This window comes from Anastrepha ludens, chromosome 5, assembly GCF_028408465.1.
Source record: "Anastrepha ludens isolate Willacy chromosome 5, idAnaLude1.1, whole genome shotgun sequence".
NCBI lineage: Eukaryota > Metazoa > Arthropoda > Insecta > Diptera > Tephritidae > Anastrepha > Anastrepha ludens.
In genome coordinates this window covers 116,207,133-116,227,446 of record NC_071501.1, presented here as the reverse complement: position 1 = coordinate 116,227,446, position 20,314 = coordinate 116,207,133, and the positions used below count along the sequence as shown (strand labels likewise).

Below are 20,314 nucleotides of genomic sequence, written 5' to 3'. Positions count from 1 at the left end.
GGCAGCACCGCTTTTTTCACAACACAATTTTATTTGCAGATAAACTAATGTTCAAGTGCACTTTTATACTTGGCAGCCCATCATCATTAGATTAACGTAATCATAAAGGAAATGACGCTTCCGGAATTCTTTGGTTGTACCTTTATCGCGTTCGGGACTCCGTTCGCGATGTTTTTTTTCACAATAGCCAATGATTCAGTACGGATAATTATTCTTATCGCAGCCGCCTTCTTTTGGCTACTGTCACTTTTGGCATCAGCCTTGTTGTGGTTTGCAATTGTCCCAATGCGGGATTACTTGTGGTTTGGTGTAACATTTTCAGTGCTATTTCAAGAAGTATTTCGCTATATTATCTATCGTATTCTGAGACGCACTGAACAAGGCCTTCAAGCGGTAGCAGAAAATCCACGGATCATCGAAAACAAGCATATTTTAGCTTATGTTTCGGGCCTTGGATTTGGTATAATATCCGGCATGTTTGCATTGGTGAATGTACTTGCCGATTTGGTGAGTGAATTTTGAAAATTTTTACAAGTATTTTTTTTTTATTAATTTATTTTTTTTCTGCTTTCCAGTCGGGTCCAGGCACCATGGGACTTAAAGGTGGCTCGGAAATTTTCCTAATAACTTCGGCAACTCAAGCACTCGCTATGATACTATTCCACACTTTCTGGAGCGTTATATTTTTCAATGCGTTTGATATTAATAATTACTTCCATATAGTTTACGTTGTCGCCACTCATCTCTTTGTATCGCTAATTACATTGCTCAATGCTAAAGAGATGTACGTAGCCACATTATTACCTACATACATTATATTGATAGCGACAGCAGCTTTGGCATTTAAGGTAGCTGGAGGAAGCAAGAACTCACTCATGCGATTTATTAAATGCCAATGAAAGGAGGGCAAATATAGAAACTACTGGTACACTTAAAAATATTATTGGCATTGACTAAATTGCAATCAATTAACTTATAGTGCAGATTAGGCAATCCAACTCTAGTTAAGACCAAACTGCTAAACTAGTTGTAAGATCTTTAATTCTACTCATTTATTTTCGACATTCTTTCATAAAAAATGAAAGCTTTAACACATAATAAAAAAGCAAATAAATAATGTAACAATAGCCATTCTTTTTATCTAATTCTTATGGAAAATACTGCGCTTTGCGCACAGTTATGCCGTAATCTGCAAGAGCGGGCGCCAAGTCCTCCATAGTTAACGTGTATTTGCGATCTTTTGTTGCTTTCTGACCCTATGAGAAACGAAAAATTCATAATAATAAAATATATAATACAAAAACACTTCTCACCGGAACATGGGTCCCGGGCCCAACGTTTTGACTGTTGCAACGAGTTATGCATTGTTGTAGTGCGTCATTAGCAACATCGGAAATAAATTTTTGCGTGGCCACCGATATCAAACGCACGATACGAGGATCATTTGATTCGAAACCGGCAGAATTTAAGTAGCAAGCAGTTACTGCGTCTGGTACTGTTGGGACGTAATCCTCCAACTGCAACATAAAGTCACTCAGTTGTTGAACAGCTGCACGTTCCTCAGGCGCAGCAGTCCCACCTGGGGCATTTGAGTTAGAAGAATTTGGACGGTAGATACCGAAATTCGTGCCAATCATTTCAACTTGTAATTTGTGTAAATTTTCTACGATTCTATAGAACTCTATTGTTAATATTTTGTCTAGTTGTTTATTTTACTATAATAAATGTCAAATGTGGAGAGTTGTCTCACAGTAGTGATGGGCGAGTCCGAAATGTTTTAGTCGATTGCATCGATGGTTCTCGATGTTTTCTCTCAAAGGCGAAATGCATTGAACCTTGTGCAAAACAAGGCGAATTTATGAAGGTAGTATCCATGGCGAATTGAATGCTAAAGTTGGCGTGTTTCCAAAACTGTTACTTTATTTCTCGCGATTTTGACAAAGCTGATGTCAGGTCCCTTACCTGTAATAAACAAGAGGGGGAGAAATTATATGTTTGAGTGAACGGCTTGGCAATGTTATGATATGTGAGATATAAGCTAAAGAAACGAATGAAAACAAGTGTCACGTGTTAAATTATGAAAGCACAAATGAATATATAATATTATTTTATTGTAATTTTCACAAGCATGTTATTTTCTTCCTTTTATGTGCTTTGTTCATTTGTTTTGTATTGGTAGGGATCTGAAGCAGACTTGTCAAAATCGTCAATAATATTGTAACAGTTTTGGGAAGGCGTCACTTTCCGTTTTTAATATGCCTTCATATAAACATAATTGGCCTTCAAGGATGATAGAGAAACAGATTATGCCTTCCCAATTCGCCATGAATTCACGGAATTTCCACAAACACGTAATTTTTCCTACTTTTGTTTGTTTTGTTCATTTGTTTTGTATTGCGAACTGAACTGACATCAGACTTGTCAAAATCGCGAAAAATAAAGTTACTGTTTTGGCAAGGCGCCACCTATTGTATTGAATTCGCCTTGCCTACAACCGTAAGCAATCGATTTTTTTAATAATCAACAAACAATCAACAAAAATGCAGTGAACAGCTGTTTTCACATTTTTGCAATAGATAATTATCAATGATTTCTACATCACATTCACATTCAGTCTTTGTGGGAAACAAAACATCTTCGCAGCTCGAATAAAGTTTTTATTTTGTCCATCAATTTCAATATTTAAAATGGTTATAGGCAACGAAGAGAATTCACCCTCACCGGCTTCACCACCCGAAGAGCAGGAAGATTCGCCTCCACTGCCAACCCCTCCAGCGCTAGACGAATTACTGGAACAGGTGGAAGACTATATACCAACTGTACCAGATGCTCTTACTGCACGTTATTTGAATCAGTCTGGTTTCGATAGTATGGATCCGCGAATCGTCCGCATCATTTCGGTGGCAGCCCAGAAATTTATATCAGATATCGCCAACGATGCTTTGCAGCATTGCAAGACACGCACAATTAGCCAGCACTCTGGTGGGCATGGTTCAAACAAGGTAAGAGCTGACAAATCAAGTAAAAGTATTGAGTGCATGTAAAACTATCTGTAAACCATTTCTTTTCAGGATAAGAAGCCAAACAAAGATCGTCGGTATACTTTAGCTGTCGAAGATCTTACACCAGCTCTAGCAGACCATGGCATTACTATGCGAAAACCGCAATACTTCGTATAAATTGAATCAACATATCGAATCAATATTACATCATTTTAAAATGAATAAATTTAAAAATATGTATAAATAATGAAATATTATTGAATAAACTCTGGCCTAACTACGTAATTCCTTAAATGAAAAAGACATTGTGGACGTTTAATACGTAAGTGCGCGAGTTTTTTTACACCATGAGGGGTTTTTAAATGTTTTAAATAAAAAAGCAAATAAACCTCAAAACATGCAAGAACTGATTATTAAATATTGGCAAGAAAAAAGGGCACTCGTCAAATATGCGGAATTCTTATAAAACCTAAACCAGCGGAGCAGTGCAAGAAAAACGGTAAAGGCGAGGATATGGAAGGCCCAAGAAAATTTGTTGGTTGTATTAAGAAGAACTCGAAAACTCCATTGTAATTATCACAAAAGAGTTGAAAGACGTTGCCTTTACAGAAATTATTCCTCATTCTATGAAGATTTTTACATTCTCTTGATTTTAGGCATACCCCGCGTACGGAAAATATTGCTAAACATTTACAATATGCCAGAAAATATGTCCACCGCGATATTGACTTTTGGAATATTCCATCCGCTCAAAAATGGGATATTAGTGGTAATTATTACTTTGGGCAGAATGACGACCCAAAATATTCCGCCGTAATAATTAGCATGAAAATCAAGTTAAACAAGAGCCACGTACATAGGTAAAATGAGGTTGAGATCGCTCTTCAGAAAATATAGAAAAATATAGCGCTCGATGTTACAAAAAACTTAGTAGATTCTATGGCAAGAAGACTGCAACAATGTTAGACGCCAAGGGTGGCCACATAAAGTACCACTTATTGTATTATTTTTATTTAATATATAATGTAAGTTTTTCCTTCGGTCTTCGAAAAAGGAGTTCCCTTTTTTTTTTTGAAGTTTTGGGTAATAAAATGAATTTTTCAAAATAAATGGTCTCTTCTGATTTAAGGGAAATAAATGCAAAAACCTTTGTTCTACAAGTTGTTTTTTTTTCTTCACTATGTAATTAGCGTTTCATCTTTGGGTAGGTTTGGCCGAACTCCTTCCATTTGTGGCGTGCGTCTTGATGTTGGTCCAAAAATGGAGAGTCCTATAGGTTTATATATATATATGGCGCCCCCAAACGGCAGATAGTTTTTATGAGGAAATAAATGCACTCGGAGGGCATGTTCGATGGCGTTCATGCTCCTACACGAATAAGAATAAGTTCAACCGATGTTTAAAAATACTTCTTTTTCTATGTATTAATGTTTCATGCCCGATGTGGGCACAATCGTAAGGTAGTCACAGACAACCCATTCGGCTACGCGAAATATAGTATTAGAAAACATCAAGGTATACATACATAGATATTCAAAATATAGAAATCTATAATATTTTATATTTGTTAGAAATATATTTAAACAAGCACCGAAGGTTATATTGTATATATCCGCTATAAATAATAATATTTTGGACATTTATTAGAAATATATTTATTATTTATATTAAAAGCCAAAGTAGTTCATCTACGGGTGATCTTCAAAATATATAGGTATTCCCCTGGTATACGTCTTTCCATAAACTTAATTGCAATAAAACCTAATTTATTGAAATCGCGTATTAACTCATCTGGTTTATTTTCGCGTAGTACTAGTAAATAGAAAACCCCGTCAGCAGATAAAATACCATCCAAACGCTTAAGCAACTCATCGATAACACGTCGTCCATGTAAACCACCTGCCCATGAGCATACAAGATTGTTTGGCATTTGTGCATTTGTGCATGATTTACTTATCAATTCTTCGTCTGATGTTACCACGTAAGGTGGATTGAATATAAGCAAATCTACAGATTTTTCGCGCACGGCATCCACTAAGTTACAATTTATACTATCAACATGGGTACTGTTACGCTGCGCCGTTTTCATCGTTGTACTACAAGCATGCGAATTGATATCAGTTGCCAAACAAAGTGTTTTGTTGAGTTTTTTAGCCAGTGCCGTTACAATTATACCACTACCGGGACCTATTTCCAAGCAAACTCGTGGTTGTAACCGTTCAATATATAATAGATCAGCTTCTAAGGCATCTAGCAAAAAAAACGAGTCTTCTGCTGGCTCATATATCTGTTCGTAATCGTCCGCTGTTAGGTGGTTTGTATAGGGCGTTTCCATTCTCAAATTTCTAAGGTATATTTGTGTTTATAGCTGAATCCAGCAGAGCTTGCCTCCGCCGCTGTTCCTTCTCAATAAGCTGGTAAAGACCAGTTAAACGATCCTGACTTGTGCTGAGAATATTTGTTATAACAGTGACTTTATGTTTCACGTTAATTAACTCTTTAACTTTGCTTGAAAATTCAGGAATATTATGCTGAGCCTTCTCTATTTCCACCAACTGAACTGAGAGTGCGTCTAATTGCTTCTTTAATTCTATTTGAGAAGCGCGGGTAGCTTGGATGTGCTCGTCTAATTTCTCCACTGCGGGCTTAAATAAGTTAACGATACCTTCCGCTAAGATATCACGGGTAGGATTAGTGCAGAAGTTCTCTGTATTCTCATCTAATGATGTTACAGTGCTATCCGAGTCTTTATCCATTGCTCAATTCAAACAAAAATTTTACCAAATTTTTATGTTTCCACAAATCTTTCTGACTCCCATATCAACTATGAACTGATTAATGTGATGAAAATTGGGAATTACAGGGTGGTATGCAAAAAGTAAACCGCAATGATATAATTTCACAGTGAAAGCAATTCCAAATTTCGTATCGGCTGTTCATAAAATACATACACATACATTTTCTCACATTCATTATTTAACCAAATAAAATTCTTTAGGTGCTTAAAAATATTTCCCAAAAATGTGAACTATTGATTTTACAAGAAATATAATATTACTATTCATAGCTTTTCATTCTTCAATTTCATTTCCACCTGAAATATTAAAGTGAAATGAAATCGACAGAAATTCATATTTGTGCGATTTTAAACCACTCTGTTTTGTTGACATTTACATTCGTTTGGAAATACATCATTGTGAAATGTAAGTAATTTCTAATATTTTAAGTTAATTTAATGATTTTGATAATTATAAATTTACTTTTTAAGGGGTCGGCACAAAAATGTGGCACAAGAAGCCATTATGGTAGATTTTATGAAAGAATATTTAGATCTTGCACGCGGCACATTACAGAACAAAGACGTGAGAAATGCTTTATGGGCGATGCTTGCGGACAAACTAAATAATCGTGGACCACCAAGCAAACCACCTGAGCGTTGGAAAAAAGTTGGAAAGCTTTCACTTAGTTAAATTGATTCCATGTTTGCTCTTTTATAGGTTTGGTTCGATTGGCGCGCTGCCGTAAAAAGAAAAATTATGTATGAAAGAAATGAGGCTCACGCTGCAGAACAAGATGAAATACCTTATAAAAAGACTTCCTTATCTCCTGTTGAATATGATGTCGCGCGTATATGTGGATTCTTCGATGATGATGCTGACATTGACAAAGGCTCAGATATGCAAGAAGATTTGAGTACACCCTCTGAGGGTGTGGCGAATATAATCAAAGAAGAGTTAATGCTCGACGAGGAAAATGATGAAAATCCAATTGACTCTCATGTTGCGATTGAAACTTTTAAGGACCAAACTAATGAAAAGCCCTCAGAGGTTGAGCGCATAAGTGTGCGCTCATTTGCACTATGTCAATCAACTGCAAGTAAAAGGAAAGTTGAAGCAGAAAAAAGTGAAGGATGTGCAGATGCTAAAAAACGTAATATACGTTCACCAGAAACAGAGGGAACTGAAAAATTATTTCACTTGGTAAAACAGCAAACAACAGTGATAAATACAGTATCCCAATTTCTTAACGAAAACGCCGATTTGCATGCGGAAAATTTGCGTGTTATGAAAGAAATAAGCGAAGGTCTAAAGCAAATGTGTGAATCGATTAATAAACTAAGTGAGGCGACTAATGATAAACTTAAGGAACAGCGTAGGCATAATTATGAGATAGAGAAGTTGCGAAGAGAAGAAATTTTATTGAAAAAACAACAACTTGAACTGAACGAATTTAAGGTATTTGGTAAGGAATAGAATGGTCGAGTTAGAGCTGCAGTATTTTAGTAAGTTACTACATACATACATGCATGTATGTATATATATTTTTCTATTTAAACTGAACGTTATCGTATATACACATTTAAGATTGCCTAAGACATTCCCATAAATATGAAAAAGAAGAAAAAAATAAACATTACATTTATGCTTTAATACTTCAACCATTTGTATAATTGAAAAAGTCTTAATGGAAACACCATTAGGTGATACATTGGCTAGAGAAAAACAAAACCAACATGATCTAAGCCTTTCCTGTAAATTGGGTAATACATATATATGTATATATGTATATAATTGTCGCGTACACTCTTTTTGGGTGTTTGTCCGAGCTCCTCCTCCTATTTGTGGCGTGCATCTTGATGCTGTTCCTACAGTTTCAAGCCGACTCCAAAGGGCAGATATTTTTATGAGGAGTTTTTTCATGGCCGAAATACAATCGGAGGTTTGCCATTGAATGCCGAGGGGCGACCGCTATTAGAAAAATGTTTTTCTTAATTTTGGTGTTTCACCGAGGGACACCTATTGAGTAACACACGGTCAAGAAATATCTCAAATGTGAAGACCTAAGACCGAGCTACTTAAGCTCGTTCCCACGACAGTTCTACGTAATCGAAACGACCCGTATTTCTATCCCGCCAATGACTGTCACTCCAGCACCATTCCTCGTACAGGAATGGGGATGTTTATGCTGCTATAATAACAACAAATACTTAAGCCTGCACCAAAGTATGGGGCCACGCGCAGTGATGGTAAATAATTTTTTGAAAAATCCCTACACAGCCCAAAAAAATTCCCAACTTTTCCCTACGCTTCAAAAAATGTTCCCTACAAAATTCCCTACATTTTTTTCTCCTGTGTTTACACTATAATGAGGCACTTGCAACGTCAAAATTGAATTATTTGCTTAAGTTTTAGACTTGGTGCTGTTTTAACACTTTATAAAATAAACAAATTTTATTTCAAATATATATAAATACACATATTTGTTATATTATAAACACATTTATAAAGAAATATTCAGTAAAAAGACTAAAAATTAGACCTTTTCATCTCATTCAGTTCTGTTTAAAACAAGACAGAGTTTCTATTTTTTCAGAATCCGGCACGATTACTTTTAAGAGTGGGATTAAATGGTCCACCACTTGCATCACGACATTATGCTCAGCGAAGAACATGCTAAGTCTTATTTCGAAATTTCTGGAACCATTTGGTTTACTCGGCTTTTTCTTAAAAAAAAACTGTTTATTTTAGGTGTCTTTTTTATTTTCTTCATATTTTTTTTTGGTGCATTTTTGTTTCGGCGTGCTTCTGCAAATCAGAATTGCCGCAGTTCGAAACTTTGTCGCACTCAGTGCATTTGCATTTGAATGAATCGTTAGCCACAGCTTTCAACCAGCCACTAAAATTGTCGTCGTCAAGCCACTTGTTATTGAACTTTTGTTTCCGATACTTGAATTTTTCTCCTACTGTGCTCCGAAGAGTCAGTCGAAGAGGAGGAGCTCATTTCTTGAAAATATATGCATTTTTAATATAAAAAAAAGCTAAAATTAAAATAATTGCAAACTTACTTCAAAAGTGAAAAGCGCCAGAAAACGCGGGACAACTAACAATTTCGAAGAAAAAATCGCGTTAGCGTTAACGAAGAAAAAAATGGCCATGTTGCCGTATTAACGCTTTAAAAGTATGCTACCATAAGGAAAAAAATCCTGCTTTGAAATCTTACTGCGGATTTCTATTTTAAATGAACTTTTTTAATTTTTCCCACTAATTTAAAATTTTTTCTGTCCTTCTTGAAAATGCCCTACATTTACAGAATTTAAAAAAATCTGTCCTTCTTTTCCCTACACCTACATTTTTCGACAAAAATCCCTACATGTAGGGAATTTTCCCTACATTTACCATCACTGGCCACGCGAAGCAAAAGTTCTTAAATGGGATATTAAACAATCTCATAAACTGCCTATATGCAAACTGAGAATGCTACGTAGTCAACTGTGGATGGTCTAATGGCCTCTGGTGACGCTCCAGTATGCTTGTCCAGCAGACTTATATGTGTGCGTGTCGGGTGCTTGACGCTAATATCTAAAATTTTTGATTTTCATCATTCAAAAGCCGACAACAAGTATGTGTGACACGAAGCAAGTACGAGTGTCACCCGACACGCACACATATAAGCCTGCTGGAGCGTCACCAGAGGCCAAGGTGGATTTAATAAGGTGACAGCATTCACCCAGCTGAATTTTTCGCCGTAGGTATGGCTTATGTCAAAATGATATGCTTTGTTTGTATGTATTGGTATGTCTACATTCGTATGTTTACATTTTGTGGGGACATGAAAGTGCCACATATATATATATATATTACTATTAACTGCTTTATTCAAATAAACGATTCAAATTTTACAAACTATAAATTTAGTGATAAAAACTGCTTTGCGTGTTACTCGATTCAAGGTTCTGAAAGCTAATCATTTCAGTTACGAAAAATGATTATTCAAAAAGTTCTTGCTACAAAACTGCGAAGAAGAAAACAAAAGGAATTCGTGAGAACTCCTTTACGAATACTGGTGTTGCCACATTGGATTGTTCAGTTTGTTCCCACAATACTCCCCCCTAAATGAGGCTTTATGTGGGACTTCTTAAAGTCTAATTTAAGGTTGGCTATTTGGCGCGTGTGCTGATCTCTGCTGCAGTGGTAGACACGTTGATGTTGTAGGATGAAGGGGTACCCCCGAGTTGACCAATGCGCGTCTAAAGTGGGCAGCGCTTCCAAAAATATCATCACTGGCTAAATGAGCGGGTTTAATACGGTCTATGTTGACGGTGACTTCTCGCCCATTTACGTCTATTATAAAGAGCCTATTGTCTATGCGTTTGACTATTTTGTGGGGGCCCGAGTATGGCTGGTCGAGCGGCCGTTTAACTGCATCAACTCTCAGGAATACATGAGTGCAGGTCTCTATATCTTTGAAACAAAATGTCTTCTGCTTGTTGTGGTGTGTTGTCGGAGCGGGCCTTATTTTTCGCATATGTGAACGGAATTCGTCTAGAAAACTATGAGGGTCCACTGGCGGATCGGTGTTTGTGAAGAACTCGCCGGGCACCTTTAGTGTTGAGCCATAGAGATATTCTGCTGGAGAGGCTTTTAGATCTTCCTTGTAGCATGTCCTAAGTCCCAGGAGAACGGTGGGTAGCGCCTGGGTCCATTGCGGGGTCTGATGGCACATTATTGCTGCCTTCAATGTGCGGTGCCATCTTTCAACTAGGCCATTTGAAGCTGGGTGGTATGCTGTAGTACGGATTCGTTTACAGCCGACCAATCGTGAGAGTGCTGTGAAGAGTGCGCTTTCGAATTGTGAACCCTGGTCCGTGGTTAGCAACTTGGGACATCCGAAGCGTGATATCCAATGTGTGTAGAATAAGCTGGCAACGGTGCTGGCTGTAATATCTTTTATATTACGTTTCCACCAAAAGCAAACACCGTGTTTGCAGGAGTTGTGTTTGGGAGAACTATCAACTGTTTCCACCGAAAGTTTGGGAGAAACTGTGTTTGAACTGTCTTTTGTTGACATTGTGAAATAAGAATTATAAAAATTGATAAAATTATAAAATGGTGCATAAAATTCAATTTGTTATGTTGATTTTATCATTTTATTTTAAAATAATTGATAGTGAGTTGGTCACATATTATTTAAAAAAGAGGTTAAGGGAAAATAAAATAATTTTAAGCGTTGCTGCCAATTTAATGCGTTCGCAAAGTGTACGGTCTTTGGTATGGTAAACAGATTTATGATACATTATTTGTGTATAATGTACATGTATATTTTAGGAACATTCCAATACCTTTTGGGAAGTAGACTGCCAGAGTAATGGGGACAAGTTTTTCAAAGATAATTTCCGAATGGAAAGATCCTGCTTTGAAAAATTGTGCAGCAAACTTGAAAAAATAGCCAAAAGAAAAACGAACTATCGAAACCCGATTTCACTAAAAAAGCGCGTGGCAATTGCTCTGTATGCACTAGGATCTTCTAGTGAATACAGATCAATTGGACATTTGTTTGGAGTAGGCAAAGCAACTGTTTGCAAAATACTCATCGAGTTTTGCAATGAAGTTGAGCATCTTTGGCTCCAATATATTTGAAAAATTTTCCACTGACAAAGGCGCAAATTGAGAATGGAGTCGCAGATTTTAATGCAATGGGCTATCCACAATGTATTGGAGCAATAGGTAGGTTTATAAGTAATGCGATAAAAATAATGTTTAATCAAAAGCATCTTTATTATACAGATGGATGTCATATTGAAATTCATCCAAGAAAGGAAGAAGCCATTGATTACTACAACTACAAAGGGTGGTATTCCGTAGTACTATTGGCTTTGGTAGACGCAAAATATAGATTTGTTTATATACATTGCGGCAGTCCTGGAAGATGCAACGACTCCGGAATTTTTGAAAAATCATCGCTAAAGCGCGAGTTGCAAAGTTGTACACTTCTTGATGAATTGAGCTTGCTGTATGGATCCACAAAAATACCAGTCCATATTATAGGGGACTCTGCTTTTCGTCTCTCTCAGCATTTAATGAAGCCATATCCGCATAGTGTGACCAATACACCCGAACAAAAAAAATTCAACTATAGATTGTCTAAGTGCCGGCGTGTTGTGGAAAATGCTTTTGGCCATTTAAAAGCCCGGTAAATACAACTTAGAGATTCTAATATTTTTAAAAATTGGTAATACAGGTTCTATTTTAGATTTAGGAGAATTGGAAAAGGCGTGGATAACCACATCAAAAATGTAAACACAGTTATTTCATGTGCATGTGTTTTACATAATTTTTTGATTGCTGAGAAGGATTTAATTTTGGAAAATTGGCTAGTGGAAATGCATCGCGATTCCAGGCGCAATATTCAATACGGCACCAATGCAGTTGACCGATCTGAAGGAGAATCGATAAGAAATGCGTTAAAGGAATATTTCAGTGAGTAATATAACTTCTTTCATGTAGATTCTCCCGTATGTTTTATTAAATTAACCATAATTTATTGGTTAAAAAGGTTATTTGGTTTAAACAATTTTATCTTCAAACCAAATATTTATTTAAATATTTCGACCTACAAAGAGTCCAATTGGTTTAAATCTGAAAAACAACTTTTCACCAGAACAATAAAATTTGTAATACATAGGCCCCTATTATGAGCAACATTCGATCTTCGACTGTAGTCGAAAGTGCTGATCGAACGAATTTTCATTTGGTATTATGGTGGTCATTCGTTGAAGAATAGGACTATTGTGAATTTCGATCGCTCGACGCATTTACAATAGATAATTTTTTCTCAGCTGATACACCAAATCAAAATAAAAGAAAAACCGATTGTGTTGAAATTCTTTGCTAACATTATTTTTAAAAGTTAAAAAAAGTATTTTTTGTGAAAATGAGTACAACGGAGTTGTGGTTCGACGATTCTTCGGACGATGAAAGATTAGTGGAACTAGCTAGAAGTAGAAAATAGTTGAGGGACGCATCCAAACCCCTGGAAATGGCTTCCACTGAGTAAATTTAGAATTTTCAAAATGTGTTGACGTATTTAATATTACAGAAATTTCCTTACAGATTTTTAAAGAACTTTAGATTATCTAAAGAGGCGTTGGTGAACCTACTGTCCAGTACAGAAAACCTGTTGCAGCAGTGCACCCGAGTTAAATTGATTCAAATATTTTAAAGCTAGCCACAGTTCTGCCATTTTGTGCTCAGGGATCGTACCAATTGAGTATTGGTAATGAAGGTATGCTACGACTTGCTCAACCCACTGTGTACAATGATGCTGAACATATTGAAGTGGAGTCAAATAACGCCGAAGTAGAAAACATAAGAAATGAAATTTTGAGAATATTATAGAAAAATCTAAAAAGTATTAAATAGAAATCTTTACGCCACAGTTTCTGTTTTATTTTTGTTATAAATTTTCTTTATTCAATTATTCGTCATTCGAAAAAAATATGTATTTCAGTTCCTCTACGTATTTCAGCCCATGCCTGCCAATAAAATATATTTCTATAAACATCACAAAAGAAAACCATTATTAAGCTTAATCCATTTTGCTGCCGTTCTCACTGGTGGTCCCAAGCAATTCAGCTCCGTTGTAAATTCCTCCCATTTTTTTGCTGCTTGAACTTTGGTGCATTCCCTTTTGCGAATTGTGGCTTCGCCTTTCTAATTGTTGTTTGGTACTCACGACTTTCGACCTGCATAAAATTAACAAAATTAGTATATATTTATTATTTGGTTACTATAAAACCATAAATAATCGCAAATAACTTACACTTTAACAAGTTTTCCCACAATACGCTACACAATCGAAAGCAAAATTGCAATCGACTCTAAATTCGGTAAACAACGAAAATTTCGATAGGGTTGCACCGCTCATAATACCAAATTGGCATTCGATTTTCGATCTTCGGCAACCAGCGAATATCGAAGATCGAATGTAACTCATAATAGGGGCCATAGTTTTATAAAATAACATTTTATTCATTTTGGAAAAAGATAGTAGTAGGCACTTAGTGCAACTTTAAAAGGCACAATTCATTAAAACTTAAATATAAATTTAATAACAATATTTTAGTTAATTAGTTTCTCTCCAAGAAACTAACCACACTTTTTGTCAATACCTCAATAGCAGCAACCTTTTTTTTTTTCGATTTCAATTAACTCAGCAGTTAATTTATTGTTTTCTGTCATACAAGATTTTATTGTTTCGTTTAATTCATATATTTTCGCATTTTTTGTTTTTGCTGCAGGTGCGGAAGCTTCGTGCAGTGCTGGAGACGATGGTGGCGAAAATGTAAACGAAGCAGACGGAGCAGCTGAAAATGAGGAGCATGAAGGTGATATCGGCGAATTTGATGGAGCTGGCGAAGCAACCGAATCAGGCATGCCTACATATATAAATAGAAATTAACATTATACAATTAGATGTAAATACAAATAAAATTACATATATAAATAAAAGAAATACCTGTTATACTATCCGCAACGAGTTGATTCAGTATTCCTGAGGAAAGATTGTAGATTTATTTGGCTTATTTGACTTATTTTATATTTTGCGCGCACCACTTAACGATTACCACAAGAAAAATATTAAACGTCAATCAAATGTCATATTGACAAATTGCAATCATTGTTGCCATATTTCGATAAGAATGCAATAATAAATGAGGAAAATGAGCAACATTGCCACCACTTAATAATTAAATTAGACGCAAACCCAACAAAACACGCTTTGAAAAGTGGGTTTAGGTATGGAGTTGTGTTTTAATTTTGTATGGGATTTGACAGGTGTTTTGTTTCGTGTTTGCGCTAAGAACACGATAGCGGCAGAGAACCCCAAACTCCGGCTGCGGTGGAAACTTAGTATTATAGCAATTGCTTCGGGCCACTTGGTGAAGCGATCGATGGCTGTTAGGCAATACCTGAACCCCTGCGATTCGGGCAATGGACCGACCAGATCCAGGTGGACGTGGTCGAACCTTTCGTCGGGCTCTGGAAATGCTGCAAATCTTGTGTGCGCGTGTCGCGCTGTCTTGGAACGTTGGCATGGGATGCAGTTTCTGGCCCACTCGGTGATGTCTTTGTTCATTGACGGCCAAACGTATCGTTGTGCGACGATTTTAACGGTGGATCTGCCGCTGGGATGTGCCAAGTTGTGTAGTGCCTCGTAGACTTTGCGACGTAACCCTAACGGCACAAATGGACGAATGTTATTGGTGGAGACATCGCAGTAGATTGCCTGCCCGTCCAAACCAAAGGTTAGTTTCTGGAACTTAAGTGATGTTTCGTTCTGCTCAAGTAATTGTTTTAGCTCATCGTCTGCTGCTTGGGTGCGTGATAACTCATCGTGGTCGATCATAACCGGTGTGTGCATTGTGTCAATACGCGAAAAAGTGTCCGCTATGTCGTTGTCCGAGCCAGAGATGTGCTCTATTCTTGTGGTGAATTGACTAATGAATCCCAGTTGTCTTATTTGGCGTGGAGAAGCTTTATCAGACTGCTGTCAAAATGCGTAAATCAACGGTTTGTGATCGGTTCTGACAGTGAACTCACGGGCCTCGACCCAATGCCGGAAGTTCTTGATTGCTTCGAAAATCGCCGTCAGTTCCCTATCATATGTGCTATAGTTCTTCTGTGCTGGTGAAAGTTTCTTCGAAAAGAACCCAAGCGGCTGCCACGTGCCGTTATGTTGTTGCTCCAAAACCGCTCCTAACGCTGTGCTAGATGCGTCGCACGTGACTCGAAGCTTGGCGCCAGAAATCGGATGTGCTAAGAGGGTAGCTTGAGCGAGCTTCTCTTTCACCTCTTCGAAAGCCTTTTCGGACTCTGTTGTCCATGGAACTGGTCGCCGATCGTTTTTCTTAGAGTCTTTAAGAAGGTCGTTGAGTGGTACTTGAATGGAGGCGGCTCTACTGATGTGTCTTCTATAGAAGTTAACGGCCCCTAAAAATCTCCTTAATTCTAAAATAGTTTTAGGCTTCGGAAAGTCTCGTAATGCTTGGACACGGTCTGGAAGTGGCGCGGAGCCGTTGGGCGTTATGCGGTAGCCTAGGAAATCAACGGTGGAAGCTCCGAAAACGCATTTATCGGCGTTTATGCAGAGTCCGTATTTGCTGAGTTGTTGGAAAACTAGACGAAGATGCTGCTCATGTTGTTGGGTGCTGTTTGATGCTATCAGTAGGTCATCGATGTAGGCGTAAACGAATTCGAGTCCTGACAGGGCTTCGTTGATGAAACGCTGGAACGATTGGGCGGCGTTACGGAGCCCGAACGGCATTGAGGTAAACTCAAACAGACCGAATGGGGTGATTACGGCAGTTTTGGGGATGTCCTCTTCTGCTACCGGTATGTGATGAAATGCGCGTCTGAGATCGATTTTAGTAAATATGTTTTTCCCTGCCAGGATCGAAGAGTAGTCCTGGAGCAGAGAAATTGGGTACCGGTCCGGGGTAGTTTGCTCGTTTAATCTGCGGTAGTCTCCACATGGTCTCCAATCTCCGTTCTTTTTCTTTGCCATGTGGAGGGGGCTGGCCCAAGGACTGTTCGATGGCCTCGCGTAACCCAAATCTACCAAGAGTTGGAATTCTTCTTTTGCGATTTTGAGGCGTTCCGGACATAGTTGGCGGGCTCGTTGGAGGCATGGTGGGCCGGTGGTGGGTATGAAGTGCTTGACGGAGTGTTTGGTTGCCGTACGATTTGACGGATTGCCCAACAATTCCGGGAACTCCTTCAGAATGTTGGTGAATCTGTTAGTTTGCGTGAGTGTGGTAATGTCGGTGATTGATGCTGTTGCATATGAGCCGACGCTACGGTTACCTGAGTTGCGGTCAATTAAACAGCCTTGTTTCAGATCCACTATAAGCCCGTATTCGTGTAGGAGGTCTGCGCCGATTATGGGGTACGGTACGTTGGCCATACAGAATACCCAGCGAATCGGTTGACGTAGTCCTATGTTAAGAGTGAGGGGCTTATCGCCATACGTGTCGATTTTGGTGCCGTTTGCTGCCTGTAGTCGAAGCGCTCTTGGTGATAGTTTGACTCCTTGTGGAGGTGGGGTGACAGAAATATCCGCGCCGGTATCGACGAGGAGTTTCATGCCTGTGTTGCGATCGTAAACGAAAAGTCGACGAGGTGTTGTATCGCCGCCGGTGCTCGTCGATACTACTGGCGGCTGCTTGCGTTTCCCTTGCCTTCGACGAATGCGCAGGGTTTCGTGCATTTGTTAGCGCGTGCCCCGAACCTGCGGTGGTAGAAACATACAAGTGGTGTGGAATAGGAAGCGTTTGGCAATGGATTGCTGGTTCCACTGCTGTTATTGTTACTGCGCTCAAGGATTAACTTCTCCAGTTGCTCAGCTAGTTTGTCGACTTGTTGTTGTAGCGCATTCGTACTGACATTTCGTGAGACTGGCATGAGATTTTGGTAATTTGCGTTGCGTTGCACCTCCATTACTTGATTAGCGAGCTGGGAGAGTTGGACGTTATCTTCTTGGTCCCTTCCCACTAGTGCCATTTGGACTTGTGGCGGAAGTCGCTCTAACCAAATAACTCGAACGAATGCCGGGTCGAGTTTATCTCCTCCCAGACGATTTATTTCCGCGAGTAATTCGGATGGGCGTCGGTCGCCCAACTCTACGCCAGATAACAGCATTTTGAATCGTCGACTCTGTGAGAGTGCAAAATGGTTCAATAGTGCGTTTTTCAGCGTGCTATACTTATCGTTTGTAGGCGGGTTGGTTATTAAATTTTCCACGACGATTAGAGCATCTTGATCCAAGCGAGCGATGACGGTATAATATTTGGTTGCGTCGGATGTGATTCTGCGAAGCTGGAATTGCGCCTCTACTGCAGCGAACCATAGTTGTGCCTGCTGGCTCCAGAATGGGGGTAGCTCTATGCGTTCGTACCGGTCTACATGTGTTCTGGGGGATTGGAAATCTGCCTCGGAATCTCCGTTGGATGCACCATCCTGTTCAATCGTGTCCTCAGTGTTGGACATCTTGTTGCGCTAAAATTATCACGTCGGGGTCACCAATTATGTGGGGACATGAAAGTGCCACATATATATATATATATTACTATTAACTGCTTTATTCAAATAAACGATTCAAATTTTACAAACTATAAATTTAGTGATAAAAACTGCTTTGCGTGTTACTCGATTCAAGGTTCTGAAAGCTAATCATTTCAGTTACGAAAAATGATTATTCAAAAAGTTCTTGCTACAAAACTGCGAAGAAGAAAACAAAAGGAATTCGTGAGAACTCCTTTACGAATACTGGTGTTGCCACACTGGATTGTTCAGTTTGTTCCCACAATTTGCTTGCTGATTTTGACATGATGCTTGCACCAAACGCAACAACAAATACATGTAGGGTTTTACTTATATGTGTTTGCTGTCACCTGTAATAAATTCGCCTTGCCAGAGGCCATAACGACTCTTGTCGAATTTGCGACTTGCTCCCAGAAACAACATCACACTTATTTCTCGAATGTGATGCCATATCGATTAAAATAAGCCAGCCAGAAGCGAGTAATACGCTCAGCCCACAATAGGGCCTGAATGAGGTATTATGAAAAGTAGATGGCGTAAAAGGCCTTAAAGTCGGAAGGTAAATCTCTATATCTAACTATGCCCGGCCAAGAACTGTTACTTTAGCAGTATTCCGCAAATATTTGTGAGAAATTTGTATACGGTTACAATAACAACATCGAAAGGAGTCGATTTTTTTTTTTTTTTACTAAACTAATGAATATAATAATATTCGAATCTGGGTGAAACAACAAAATGAAGAAAAAGTTTTTTCTAATAGCGGTCGCCCCTCGGCAGGCAATGGCAACCCTCCGAGTGAAAGCTCCCAAAAATAAATATCTGCCATTCTGAATCGACTTGAAACTGTCGGTCCCTCCATTTGTGGAACAACACCAGGACGCACGCCTCAAATAGGAGGAGAAGCTCAGTCAAACACACAAAAATGTGTACGCGCCAATTATATATATATATATAATGAATATAATATAAAAAATTCTTATAAGCAAGGATGTACATATGTATGTACATATTTCAGATGTTAGTAAGAGTAAGAGAAAGCTTAACCTAAACTACTTTACTAGAGCCAATCCGTGAAGCGATTATTGGAACTGAAAAATCAATCGCGACAAAACCAATGGCTCTGGTAGTAGAAGCATTATGAGTATACGAGCCCTATAAAGGCCTACGTAGAAAAACTCTGAGCATCGAAGGGATCTAGTGGGAATTTTAATGAAAATCTTCTCATGTAGCACAGGACGATAAACAACACAACTTAGTATTTGGAACACCCAATAAAATAAACATATTTAAGCGGGGTGCCTTGCTTACCCCGACATACTAAACATATGTCCGGCATGTGAAGGCGCCTCGCACGACACTAACCACCTTTTCACATGCCCCATCAAACCCACTCATCTAACACCTCTCTCCCTCTGGACCCAACCCGTTGTTGTTGTTGTTAACAGCATAGGTAGCCCTGTCAGTGTAGGCAAATCATCGTTCGTCTTCGTCTAGCTCATCTAGGGGTAGGCCCAGGAAACATGCTGTTTCGACAGGTTGGGTCCAGAGGGAGAGGGGGGTTAGATGAGTCGGTTTAAGGGGGCATGTGAAGAGGTGGTTAGTGTCGTGCGGGGTACCTTCACATGCCGGACATGTGTTTGGTATATCGGGGTCGATTCTGGATATGTAGGAGTTTAACCTGCTACAGTATCCAGAACGTAGTTGTGCCAGTGTTACACGAGTCTCACGGGGAAGCTGGAGCTCTTCATCTGCGATAGGTGGTGGTTGGACTCCGATAACGGCATTCACAGGACCGGAGTTCAAGAAGGTGGTAACGGTCTCCCGGTGAATGTCGTTTATAGACTGTCTAAATAATGTCCGGTCCAGTAGGTTACGGTCAGTCTTGTCCTGGATTTCGCCAGCGTAGTCTAGGAGGTGTCTCCTGACGTGCCTGGGAGGCGGCTCGGGCTCAAGCAGGTGTCTGCAGGGATGAGACCTACGGTAACATCCGAGCAGGAACTGCTTGCTGAGCAATTTGTTGTGCTCCACAACTGGGAGCATTTGTGCCTCGTTATGAAGGTGTTGGATGGGTGACATCAGGATGCACCCGGTCGCTGTCCGAATGGCGGTATTTTGACAGGTCTGTAACTTTGTCCACTGCAAATCACTAGTTCCAGGCGACCAGACAGGCGCAGCATAGTTAAGAACCGGCCGGCCAATTGCCTTAAATGTCGAAAGCAACAGTTCTTTGTCTTTGCCCCAAGTGCTGCCGGTAAGCGATTTGAGGACCTTGCTGCATTTTGGACTTTAGTGGCAATTGCGGTTCTGTGCGCAGAAAAAGAGAGCAAACAATCGAAGGTAACTCCCAAAATTTTGGGGTTCTTTACTGTCATTATTGCTGTGTCATCGACTTTGACCTTAAGCTGTAGTTTGACCTCCTTTGCCCAGGTGGTA

The 20,314-nt window shown here is 39.0% G+C and overlaps 7 protein-coding genes across 8 annotated transcripts; 4 read left to right on the top strand and 3 right to left on the bottom strand.

The window, feature by feature from the left end:
- Nucleotides 1–23: 23 nt before the first annotated feature.
- Nucleotides 24–1,127, top strand: LOC128863535 (gamma-secretase subunit Aph-1). Its single transcript, XM_054102744.1, has 2 exons — nt 24–507; nt 576–1,127. The coding sequence occupies exons 1-2, from the start codon at nt 112–114 to the stop codon at nt 897–899; spliced, it is 720 nt and encodes a 239-aa protein (XP_053958719.1). The 5' UTR covers nt 24–111; the 3' UTR covers nt 900–1,127.
- Nucleotides 1,025–1,785, bottom strand: LOC128863536 (transcription initiation factor TFIID subunit 10b). Of its 2 annotated transcripts, none has more exons than XM_054102746.1 (2): nt 1,314–1,785; nt 1,025–1,250 (listed from the first exon to the last, which is right to left on the bottom strand). In XM_054102746.1, exons 1-2 carry the CDS (start codon nt 1,635–1,637, stop codon nt 1,149–1,151), a joined length of 426 nt encoding a protein of 141 aa, XP_053958721.1. In that variant the 5' UTR covers nt 1,638–1,785; the 3' UTR covers nt 1,025–1,148. The 2 variants fall into 2 exon arrangements, with proteins under 2 accessions (XP_053958721.1, XP_053958720.1); XM_054102745.1 differs by having other exon boundaries at nt 1,025–1,256; nt 1,314–1,778.
- A 755-nt stretch (nt 1,786–2,540) lies between these two features.
- Nucleotides 2,541–3,287, top strand: LOC128863089 (transcription initiation factor TFIID subunit 10). Its single transcript, XM_054102018.1, has 2 exons — nt 2,541–3,002; nt 3,072–3,287. The coding sequence occupies exons 1-2, from the start codon at nt 2,688–2,690 to the stop codon at nt 3,177–3,179; spliced, it is 423 nt and encodes a 140-aa protein (XP_053957993.1). The 5' UTR covers nt 2,541–2,687; the 3' UTR covers nt 3,180–3,287.
- Nucleotides 3,288–4,520: 1,233 nt separating this feature from the next.
- On the bottom strand, nt 4,521–5,337 carry LOC128863758 (methyltransferase N6AMT1). Its single transcript, XM_054103074.1, has one exon. The coding sequence runs from the start codon at nt 5,335–5,337 to the stop codon at nt 4,687–4,689; it is 651 nt and encodes a 216-aa protein (XP_053959049.1). The 3' UTR covers nt 4,521–4,686.
- Nucleotides 5,338–5,347: 10 nt separating this feature from the next.
- On the bottom strand, nt 5,348–5,871 carry LOC128863759 (SNAPIN protein homolog). The gene has a single exon (XM_054103075.1). It carries the CDS (start codon nt 5,756–5,758, stop codon nt 5,348–5,350), a length of 411 nt encoding a protein of 136 aa, XP_053959050.1. The 5' UTR covers nt 5,759–5,871.
- A 232-nt stretch (nt 5,872–6,103) lies between these two features.
- Nucleotides 6,104–7,440, top strand: LOC128863757 (uncharacterized). Its single transcript, XM_054103073.1, has 3 exons — nt 6,104–6,205; nt 6,271–6,448; nt 6,500–7,440. Coding segments are annotated over exons 1-3 (936 nt in total). The 5' UTR covers nt 6,104–6,203; the 3' UTR covers nt 7,256–7,440.
- A 4,004-nt stretch (nt 7,441–11,444) lies between these two features.
- On the top strand, nt 11,445–12,267 carry LOC128864853 (putative nuclease HARBI1). The gene is made up of 3 exons (XM_054104611.1): nt 11,445–11,506; nt 11,567–11,972; nt 12,033–12,267. The coding sequence occupies exons 1-3, from the start codon at nt 11,476–11,478 to the stop codon at nt 12,265–12,267; spliced, it is 672 nt and encodes a 223-aa protein (XP_053960586.1). The 5' UTR covers nt 11,445–11,475.
- Nucleotides 12,268–20,314: the final 8,047 nt, after the last annotated feature.

What these genes read in the sequence shown, in the direction of transcription:
- LOC128864853 (XM_054104611.1), top strand. Translation starts at nt 11,476, where the DNA reads ATGGGCTATCCACAATGTATTGGAGCAATAG. An exon ending in ACAATGTATTGGAGCAATAG is followed by an intron (nt 11,507 to 11,566) that starts GTAGGTTTATAA and finishes TTTATTATACAG; the next exon opens with ATGGATGTCATATTGAAATT. An exon ending in TTTGGCCATTTAAAAGCCCG is followed by an intron (nt 11,973 to 12,032) that starts GTAAATACAACT and finishes GTTCTATTTTAG; the next exon opens with ATTTAGGAGAATTGGAAAAG.
- LOC128863757 (XM_054103073.1), top strand. An exon ending in CACCTGAGCGTTGGAAAAAA is followed by an intron (nt 6,449 to 6,499) that starts GTTGGAAAGCTT and finishes GCTCTTTTATAG; the next exon opens with GTTTGGTTCGATTGGCGCGC.
- LOC128863758 (XM_054103074.1), bottom strand. Translation starts at nt 5,337, where the DNA reads ATGGAAACGCCCTATACAAACCACCTAACAGCGGACGATTACGAACAG.
- LOC128863535 (XM_054102744.1), top strand. Translation starts at nt 112, where the DNA reads ATGACGCTTCCGGAATTCTTTGGTTGTACCTTTATCGCGTTCGGGACT. An exon ending in TGAATGTACTTGCCGATTTG is followed by an intron (nt 508 to 575) that starts GTGAGTGAATTT and finishes TCTGCTTTCCAG; the next exon opens with TCGGGTCCAGGCACCATGGG.
- LOC128863089 (XM_054102018.1), top strand. Translation starts at nt 2,688, where the DNA reads ATGGTTATAGGCAACGAAGAGAATTCACCCTCACCGGCTTCACCACCC. An exon ending in GTGGGCATGGTTCAAACAAG is followed by an intron (nt 3,003 to 3,071) that starts GTAAGAGCTGAC and finishes ATTTCTTTTCAG; the next exon opens with GATAAGAAGCCAAACAAAGA.
- LOC128863536 (XM_054102745.1), bottom strand. Translation starts at nt 1,637, where the DNA reads ATGATTGGCACGAATTTCGGTATCTACCGTCCAAATTCTTCTAACTCA. An exon ending in GGCCCGGGACCCATGTTCCG is followed by an intron (nt 1,257 to 1,313) that starts GTGAGAAGTGTT and finishes CGTTTCTCATAG; the next exon opens with GGTCAGAAAGCAACAAAAGA.
- LOC128863759 (XM_054103075.1), bottom strand. Translation starts at nt 5,758, where the DNA reads ATGGATAAAGACTCGGATAGCACTGTAACATCATTAGATGAGAATACA.